Source organism: Gekko japonicus, unplaced genomic scaffold (assembly GCF_001447785.1).
Source record: "Gekko japonicus isolate JY-2015 unplaced genomic scaffold, Gekko_japonicus_V1.1 scaffold604, whole genome shotgun sequence".
NCBI classification, from domain to species: domain Eukaryota; kingdom Metazoa; phylum Chordata; class Lepidosauria; order Squamata; family Gekkonidae; genus Gekko; species Gekko japonicus.
Genome location: NW_015175374.1, coordinates 291876 through 301746, shown reverse-complemented (window position 1 = coordinate 301746; position 9871 = coordinate 291876). Strand labels below are relative to the sequence as shown.

Below are 9871 nucleotides of genomic sequence, written 5' to 3'. Positions count from 1 at the left end.
GAAGGAGTCCCCAAACGAAACACTGGGACTTGCCTGAAGGTTTCTTCTCTTCAGCGGGGTGAAGTCATCCAAACTGGTTAGGTCACATCTCCTCTGGCTCCAGGCAGGGCTATGCGAATTTGTGTAGACTGTATTGGCTCAGAATGAGGCAGACCCTCCCGTCTTAGTACAGCACAGCTCCTTAACGGATTTTGTGTCTGACTAGATTTTTTGGGGGGTGGGGTGGACTGTGGATGACTTCACCCCACTGAGGAGAAATAACCATCAGGTAAGTTCCAATGTTCTGTTCCCCTTCAGTGGGGGAACTCATCCAAACTGGTTATATGCCCAAGCTACAACCTGGGTGGGAGCCTCATTCTTATTTTTATCTGTTCTACCACTGTGCTGCACACCTTTCTACCAGATGAAGCTTCTGCAGATTTTAACTGGTTCTACCTATAGTGTTTCACACGGGTATAAAAGGTGGACCAAGTTGCAGAACCCTGGTGGAAAGGGTCGCTGCTGCAGATCTGGTGGAGTGGGCCGTAGCATCCTTTGGAAGTCCCGGGCTTTGCACTTCATGTGCTTTTCAGATATATGGCTTGAGACCTTTTTACCTAAAGACTGTGAGCTGTGAGACACAGACAGAAAATCTTTTAACCTAATCTGCACTGTCCTATTTAACCAGATGCATAGAGCCCTGTGCATGTCTAGTTTGTGCTCACAAAGTAGAATTTTTGATCACAAGACTCCACAGCTTAGAGGGAACATTGGTCCCGGGCCTTGCACTTCATATGCTTTTCAGATACATGGCTTGAGACCTTTTTACCTTAAGGCTGTGAGTTGTGAGACACAGACAGAAAATCTTTTAACCTAATCTGCGCTGTCCTATTTAAGCAGATGCATAGAGCCCTGTGCATGTCTAGTTTGTGCCAGTTTCTCTCTTTGGGATAACATGGTGTAGGACAAAAGGACCGTATTACCAACTCTTGGTTAACATGATAAGGGGAAAGTACCTTTGGCATACGGGAAGGATCCCTCCTGAGCAGTGTTCCCTCTAAACTGAGTTAGTGTGAGCCGGCTCACAGTTTCTTAACCTCCAGCTCATACATTTTTGTCTTAGCTCAGGAAGGAGGGCTCCAGATCAAACTAATTTATGCAGTAGCCAAATCGCTTGCTCACAACTTTAATGCCAGCAGCTCACAAAGTAGAATTTTTGCTCACAAGACTCCACAGCTTAGAGGGGGCATTGCTCCTTAGTACCACCCCAAGACCTTGTGAAATATACACAATTCCTTCCTGGCCAATAAGGCCCCTAAAATCAGAAATCCTTGCAGAAGTCATCTCTGCAAGAAAAAAAGGTGTCTTCTGAGAAACTTTAGATTCCGACAGTTTGAAATGATCAAACTGTCATCTCTGCAAGAAAAAAAGGTGTCTTCCGAGAAAAAAACTTTAGATTCCGACGATTCGAAATGATCAAATGGAGGTTTGCTCAAGGTTTGTAACACGTTAGAAACCTATGCCTAATGGGAGGTGCCAACTGTATGGTTCCTTTGAGGAAAAGCCTAAAGTGCCTATGAGAAGAAAAATTATGCCGTCTTTTGCAATCCCACATAGGGGCCAGTGCTGCAACCTGTCTTTTAAGGTATCCGGTCTTAGAATCTGATTCCAACCTTTGTGTAGAGAGGGAATGATGTCTTTGTAAGTAGGTTTCAGTGGATCCAGCTTTTTGGTACTGGCCCACTTTTGAATGTCTGCCATGTATGATTACAGAGATGGCTGGAAGCAGATTTTCTGGACTGCACCATGATGTCAACTACTTAACTTGGAAGGTCCAATCCTTCTAAATCCACCTGTTCAATCTCTAAGACAGGGGTGTCAAACATAAGGCCCGGGGGCCGGATCCAGCCCATCCAGGACTCTTATGTGGCCCGCAAGCAACTAATGCAAAGGAGCGAGTGCTGGGGGGAGTGGGCGGAGTCACTCAATTATGGCTTCAGCATGGCAGAACAACCTCGCCTGCAACAGTCAAGCATTGTGGGAGCATCTGCCCAACACTGCACTGCTACCTCTCCAGTCTGCCTCCGTGGATTTTCCTCTGCACCCCCTTCCCACCCCAGGGGACTGCAGTGAGGACACACCAACTCAGAGCTTACCAGATAGTGTCCTTTATACAGTTTCTATCAGTATAGATACCTGGCATTACATTTTATGGCACACATGGCCCGGCCCGACAAAGAGATATTTATGTCAGATCTGGCCCTTGTAACAAATGTTTGACACCTCTGCTCTAAGCTGTCAGCTGGAGTCAAATAGGGTCTGGGTGGTGAACTGATTCTTGTACAAGGAGAACCCATCTGCTTGGCAATCTCCATGGTGGAGATACGGACCCCTTCACTAGCTCTGAGACCTGAAAACTTCTGTGCCAGAAGAGAGTTCTGAAAATCAACTTTGTTGCCTTCTTTGACACTTTGTTCAGGTCTCAGCTGATCAGAATGGTTGGAGGGAAGGTGTACAGCAGACCACTGGGTCAACGGCAAGTGCGTGCATCCTCGCATTCTGCCTTGGGGTCGTAGAAACCAGGTGACTTTATTGTTGTTTGATGGTGTAAAAGTATCCAAGATAGGGATCCCGAAACAAAGTGTGATTTCGCCAGAAGATATTTTTCCCCCGACTCCAGTCTCAGGGATCTAAATCCTTCCTGCTCAGCCAGTTGGCTTGGAAGTTTATACAACCATGTAGGTGTTCCACTTTTAGACCTACCACATTTTTCTCTGCCCAGGTGAACAGGATTTTGGACTCCCAGAGGTGCACCATCAATCTGGTGCCTCCTTGCCAACTGATGTGCGTCTTGGCTGTAGTATTGACTGTGTGCAGTAGCACATACTTGTTCCTCTACAGCAGTGGTTCTCAACCTGTGGGTTGTGACCCCTTTGGGGGTCGAACGACCCTTTCACAGGGGTCACTTTAGATCATCGGAAACACACATTTTCGATGGTCTTACAATAGCAACGAAAATAATTTTATGGTTGGGGGTCACCACAACATGAGGAACTGTATTAAAAGGTCGCAGCATTAGGAAGGTTGAGAACCACTGCTCTACAGGTTCTGGAAGACAATCAGTGCTACCTTGATTACCCCAAGTTCCAGTCAGTTCATACCGTTCATTTCTTCCAACCGGCTCCATCTGCTTTAGACAATTTGATTACTGCAGTGCGTTCCCAAGCTCCTTCTGCTCCTGTCCATAACTACCATCAGGTAAGGATGCTGGAAGATGCTGTGTGCCTGAGGAGATTGCATAGAGGACTTGGTATCCTACCTCATCTCCTTTGCCGCCTTGGTTCTACGGAGGATATTGCCCAGGTAAGGATAAAGGTGGGTTCTTTGTTGTCATAAGTAGGCTATTAGAACTACCAGGACCTTGGTAAACACCCTCAGAGACAATGCCAGCCCAAAGGGTAAGGCCTTGTATTGGAAATGCTGGCCCTGAGTTAAATTTTGTTGGTCATGAAGGTGCCACTGGACTCAAACTTTGCTGCTTCAGACCAACACAGCTACCCACCTGAATCCATAGAAACAGATCAGAGTTTCATGTTGTGACTGAACTGAGCCATAACATGTAGTTCCATAAGCATTAAAACCCTACTTTGTATTGTTTTATTGATAATAGAGTGCCAGGGTTGTCATTTAAAGGGGAATTCCAGTGCAATGGTGAGGGAGGGACCATTTTACTCTTTTTCTTCATTCAATTTTCCAGCTGAAAATGCTTTCAGCCCCACTGAGTACAATCTACAAGTATGCATATTTTTTCCCAAGTGGTGGTTTAAAAAAAGCTTAGAATAGTATTTCAGTAGGGGGGGAAAAAGATGAGGATCCAAATAGCTCCTACACTTGGGCTCCCAGCCCCCAATTGGGGGCGGGGGAATCTCCTTCCCCCAGCTGGCATTTCCCACTGCTGCTCAGAGCAGTGGCAGGAGAAAAATAAAATAAAGGCCATTGGCCGACAGCATGACATCACTTCTGGCCCCCCTAGGAATTAGCCAAAACTCTATGGTAAAAGCACTGAGATTTTCACAGTTCTTAGAGATGCCTAACATTACTTCTGGGTTCCCTCAGAATTGACATTACACTGTCAGTTGATGACCACTCCCCCATATCCCCACCCTCCTGGTCCCTGCTGGTTGCCAGAGAAGAAGAGAAGAGATTGGATTTATGACCCGGCCTTCACTTGGAGTCTCAGAGCGGCTTACAATCTCCTTTCCCTTCACCTCCCCACAACAGGCACCCTGTGAGGTGGGTGGGGCTGAGAGAGCTCTTTTGAGAACTCCTCCAGAGAGAACAGCTCTGAAAGAACCTGTGACTGACCCAAGGTCACACCAGCAGCTGCATGTGGAAGAGAGGGGAATCAAACCCGGTTCTCCCAGATTAGAGCCCGCGCTCCTAACCACTACACCAAGCTGGCTGACAACCCTACCCCGCATTCCTCCTCCCATTAAAAAAAACCCCTTGCAATCCCAGCAATTCCACTATATAAAATGTTAAAAGTTAGTAAAAAGGATTACGAAACTATACGTCATTCATGTCTACTGCTGTGCTAACTACTCTGCTTCTAGCCTGTCAATATGTTGTAATTATGCCCAACCGTAACATCATCCCTTTCTGGCACCGGCTTCCCTGTTCCCCACAGCTCAGGCCGGGAACATCACTCCTTTGAAGGAACCCGAAGTCAGCTTAGTGGAGGAGGGGGATCATACACCGATGCTGATTCCAGACGAAGCCTTTCCAGTACTGGTGTCCTTTGGGGAGCCGGCAGAAGGAGCCGGCTCTGAAAACAACCGTCGCAATAAATATCACGAAGTGCGAATGACACCGGAGTAATAGTGAATTCTCAAATCCCTCCTTGGAGGGAAATGATAATCGGAGCACAACTGCCAGCTTTTCTCCATCCCCCGATGGGTTCGGCAATCTAAACTGTCTGCTTTCCCAATCCCATTTGGATGCGTGGGCAGCTCCTTTTCAGCTTGCCAAAGCAAGTGAGCCAGTGAGTAAGCAAGCAAACAACCACAGCACTTTTTTTAAAAAAAAAAGAAAGGAAGAAATGAAACGTCGGTCCTGCCTCATAAAGCAGGCTTTGCTCATTTACTCTGACAAGAGCTATTGAAATATTTATGATGATTCTTCACAGTTAAGTAGCTTGAAGTCTACTCAAGGCAACCCCTGATCCAGCTGTATTCCAGAACTTCCGTATGTTGGATTCTTGGGTTTCAGTAGAGCCAGGAATCACTGTTAATGTAGCAGAGTGCATGAGGCATTTTCCACGCAGCAAAGCCGTGGCACTGAGTTTGCTAGCAAGCTCACAAAGTTGCACAGAGCCAGTAATCAGATTCAAAACGAATGAAGAGTTCTTTATGATATGGAACGTCATTCTAGACAGTATAGATGAGAGACAGGGACAGAATCTATTCTAACTACCTAGGATGGGTATGGATGCAGGGGAAAGTGCACCTGAACCCATTCTTCAAGGATGGAGAGAAAACGTGCTCCTTGTTTTGTGTGTGTGAGAGGAAGTGTGTGTGAGAGTGAGGTGTCAAGCCGGAAGGAAGGAAACTCATTCCTAATAATAGCACTCTATTTCAAAGGGGATAGGAGGATCAGATAACCGGAAGGAGAGGATGCTGTGTGTGTCCTGACCTGTCTGACTAAATCTATGGTGACCTCCCGAAGACTGAGGCAGGGACAGCGCATAGTCCTTCACTTCTCTAACAGAAAGTGCCCTCAAGTCACAGCTGACATGGCGACCTCATGGGGTTTTCAAGACAAGAGACGTTCAGAGGTGGTTTGCCCTTGCCTGCCTCCATGCCACGACCCTGGTATTCCTCAGTGGTTTCCCATTCAAATACTAGCCAGGGCCAATCCTGCTTAGCTTCTGAGATCTGATGAAATCGGGCTAGCCTGGGCTATCCAGGTCAGGGTGATACTAAATTAAGGTAAAGGTAAAGGTTTCCCTTTCTCAAAGCCAGTCAAATCCGACTCTAGAGTGCGGTACTCATCTCCATTTCCAAGCTGAAGAGCCAGCGCTGTCTGAAGACTTCTCCGTGGTCATGTGGCCGGCATGACTAGACACCGAGGTGCACAGAACACTGTTACCTTCCCACCCAAGTGGTACCTATTTATCTACTCGCAATTTCTTGCTTTCTAACTGCTAGGTTGGCAGGAGCTGGGACCAGAGACGGGAGCTCACTCCGTCATGCGGCACTCGGGTCTCGAACTGCTGAACTACCTACCTTCCGGTCTGCAGTTCAGTGTCTTAACCTCCTGATGTGATGTTCTACGGTCCAGATTTAATTTTCCCCCCTCCCACCACATGTACATCACATGTTTCTTTGTTCCCAAACATCTTGGATGCCTGCCTTTTCTATTCCTTTTGTTCACTATGGCAGTGGTTCTCCGACTCTGAGAAGGGACCCCTCCGCGGGACGGTGGGGCACCTGGACAGGTGTGTGTGCAGATTTTCAGGGAGGGACAGGATCTTGAAGGAGATGATACCTAGCTTGCCCACCAGGCCAAGAGCTGAGTGGATTGAATGCCAGATGGCAGAGGAACCTCATTGATACACACTGGATTTGTTAGGGGAGTGACTGCCTCATCAACCCCCCCCCCAAAACAAACACTGCTGTTTTGTTCTTATGATACCCCATGCATATTTTTAGCTGGCGATGCTAGGCATTGAACCTGGGATCTTCTGGGTGCCAAGCAGATGTTCTACCACTGAGCCAGTGCGTGAGCTCCCAGTATCCCCAAACCAAAAATCCTTGCATATTGTGAGTAAGGATCTCTGCATGCTTCTCTATGGAACAGATGATTTCGTGCTGGGATGGACGACCCACTACCTAGATAATCAGCAGTCAGATGTCAGTTCAGCCACACGTGCATTGAATGTAACCTAAGAATTACTCAGCACATGGACAAAGAAAAATCAAGTGTACACAGATTGTACGTGCATTCGCTGTAGCATGTATACATGGCTAACAAACAGATAATCTTGACTGTTCCCCTGTATTATACTGACATGCCGCCTTTCCTCCAGGGTGCTCACGGCACATTTGACATCCAAATGGCCTTCTATCCACCCATCAATCAGACTTTAGCCTTGTGTGCCTTCAAGCCATGCCCACATCTTATGATAATTCACCAGAGTCCAATGCCTCCTATGCCTGTGCAGCCACATAGACTAGCACAGGGCACTATCCACTAAGAAATTCTGCTGCACAAGCTGCACCGAAATACAAGGAAGCTGCCTAAGATCAAACTGCTTTTCTTGAACACTTTGTATTTATTTTGATGCCGGAAAACTTTGCAGTGGACGGAGCCCCAAGAGTCACATTTGCCCGCCTCCCAGTCCATCATCTCAAATGTTGCTCCAAGCCCGCTGCTTCGCTTTGCCTCATGCTTAGGCCTCTCAGCCAGCCGTCGACACAAACAGTCGTACCGCACGAATCTACACTGCAAAGATATACTGCTTTTATATCACTCGCTGCACTTGCTTCTCCCAAAGAATCCTGGGAACTCTAGTAAAGCAAGTTGCCGAGAATTCTCTAAGAGAGATCTTTGCCCTTACATAAGTGTAGGTCTCCAGGAAAGCACTTCCTGTTTCCTGCCCAGTACCACAATACCCAGATCTCCTTAGCAGAACATTAGCCAAACACAGTATTCATTTGAGCCGCCACCCAAAGCTACCATCCCGAGGAGAAATCTTTTCACTCAGCTGAGGTCCAGGTCGACTGTAATCATCTAACCATGACAGCAAGGTCTTCCCTGAAACCCATGCAGATGTCCGAGGAAAGGAGCAGGGATCTTCCATTCCAACAAGGAAGAGCGTGACTATTTAACCAGCTTCAGTCTGTACTGAATCTGTACCATTCTGTAGGCATTCTCAGGCAACTTTGAGGGGAGGAGACTCACAGATCAGCATCCTGCAACATCATGATCCATGTTGCATCCAGCCACGTAACCAAAATGTTATAAGCGCATGGATGGGTACTCTAAAATTCACTCAAAATGTTTTGGCATGATATCACTTCCACTTATGCAGCAGGGCCTGTAAGACGGAGCCCTTCCACCAGGTTTTTGGGTGAGGCAGCAGATGTCAACTATCATCTGGCTCCTCCCGTTACCATCCTGTGACCTCCCTGTTACCATCTGTACCATGGTCTTCGATTTCTGAGGACAGAGAACGATAACCGCCTCGGTTTATCCAAGGTAAAGGTAAAGGTTCCCTTGCTCAAAAGCCAGTCGAGTCCGACTCTAGGGTTGTGGTGCTCATCTCCGTTTCCAAGCTGAAGAGCCAGCGCTGTCCGAAGACGTTTCCGTGGTCATGTGGCCGGCATGACTAAACACCAAGGTGCACGGAACACTGTTACCTTCCCACCGAAGGTATTTATCTACTTGCAATTTCTTGCTTTCGAACTGCTAGGTTGGCAGGAGCTGGAACTAGAGACGTGAGCTCACTCCGTCATGCGGCAACTCGGGTCTCGAACTGCTGAACTACTGACCTTCCACAGCCTGCAGTTCAGTGTCTTAACCACTTGAGCCACCGCAGCTCAATCTACCTATCCAAGGTAGGGTACTTATAATCTGGAATCCCTTTCGGGATCTAGCCCTTTCTGCCTTTCATTGTTGAACACCAGTGCACCAGTGTAATAGCTGTGATGCAGTTTGGTTGCCATCATTTAAGGGTTAAGTTTATACTTTTATTGTTTTGTGTTAATGTCGCAACCCGCCCTGAGCCCGCTTGCGGGAGGGGCGGGATAGAAATTGAACCAAATAAATAAATGATACCATGATGTTGCGAGACACCATTCTGGCCCCCACATTTCTCCGCCACTGCTTGCCAGAGTGAAGACGGCCACTGGCGGGGGGGGGGGGAGAATCGCTCCCCCAACCTTGGAAATGGCAGCCCTGCCCCACAGGCATTCATTGGTAGATCCACCTTTGGCTCTTCACCTCCCAAAGCAGTCCGGCATGCCCTTGCAGTCCTTCCCCCTTCCCCGTCCCCCCCCCCCCCGGCTTACCTGTAGATCCTGTACCTGGTGGTGAAACCCTGCCGATAGCGCTCCATGAAGTCAGCATACTCTGGGGCTCGGTGAAACGGTCCTCTGTCAGCGAGCAGGCAGTCCAGGGGCACTTGGCTGGAGGTGGCGGTGGCAGCGGCGGCACCTGTGGAGGCATGCTGTTCGTGTGGCGTGGCGACCGCGGTCGCCAACCCCCAGCACCCCAAAGTCAGCGCCAATATCGACAACGCCCATGAGACCATCAGCCAGAGCCCGTTAAACCGAGCTACCCACTGCCACCACATGCTTCTCCCGCTCGGCTGGCTCCTTCATTCTCTCACCACTCCTTCCTTCTCCGTGTTCCTTCAGGATTTCCTGCACTGGGGAGACACAGGAAAGACAGGTTAAGTATACAGACATGCATGGCACCTCCTTAGCAGATTTATAGTGCAATCCTATGCACAGTTACTCCAGTCTAGGCTCATTGAAATCTATGGGTTTAGACTGGAGAAAACCTGCACTGGATTTCAGCTCTAGTTTCTACCTCTCCCTTCCTTTGGAAAGGGCAGCTTACAACATGACGTTGAAAATTAAAGAGAATACAATTATGATACAGGAAGAAGAGGAAGAAATCTTTAAAAAGGCAATCAGTGAGAGTATCTGAAAGCAGCAATAGAATAGCCATTAAAAACTTTAAAACAAGGAACGCCAATCTTTTCTTTAATGAGAGCTGCTTTTGAGTAATGATTAATGCCCTGTAATATTCTACCGAGTTTTTGTTCTGCCCTAAAACGTGGAATAGGAAGAGCTCTGCAAGCGATGCCATCAGCTAAGCAGCACAG

At 47.8% G+C, this 9871-nt stretch overlaps 1 protein-coding gene across 1 annotated transcript in view; it reads right to left on the bottom strand.

The window, feature by feature from the left end:
• The window catches only part of BRINP2 (bone morphogenetic protein/retinoic acid inducible neural-specific 2), a 67986-nt gene extending 58652 nt beyond the window's left edge, over positions 1–9334 (bottom strand). The window contains exon 1 of the mRNA XM_015425521.1: positions 9051–9334. Within this exon, the coding sequence (XP_015281007.1) occupies positions 9051–9334 (284 nt within the window). The remainder of the gene's footprint in view (positions 1–9050) is intronic.
• Positions 9335–9871: the final 537 nt, after the last annotated feature.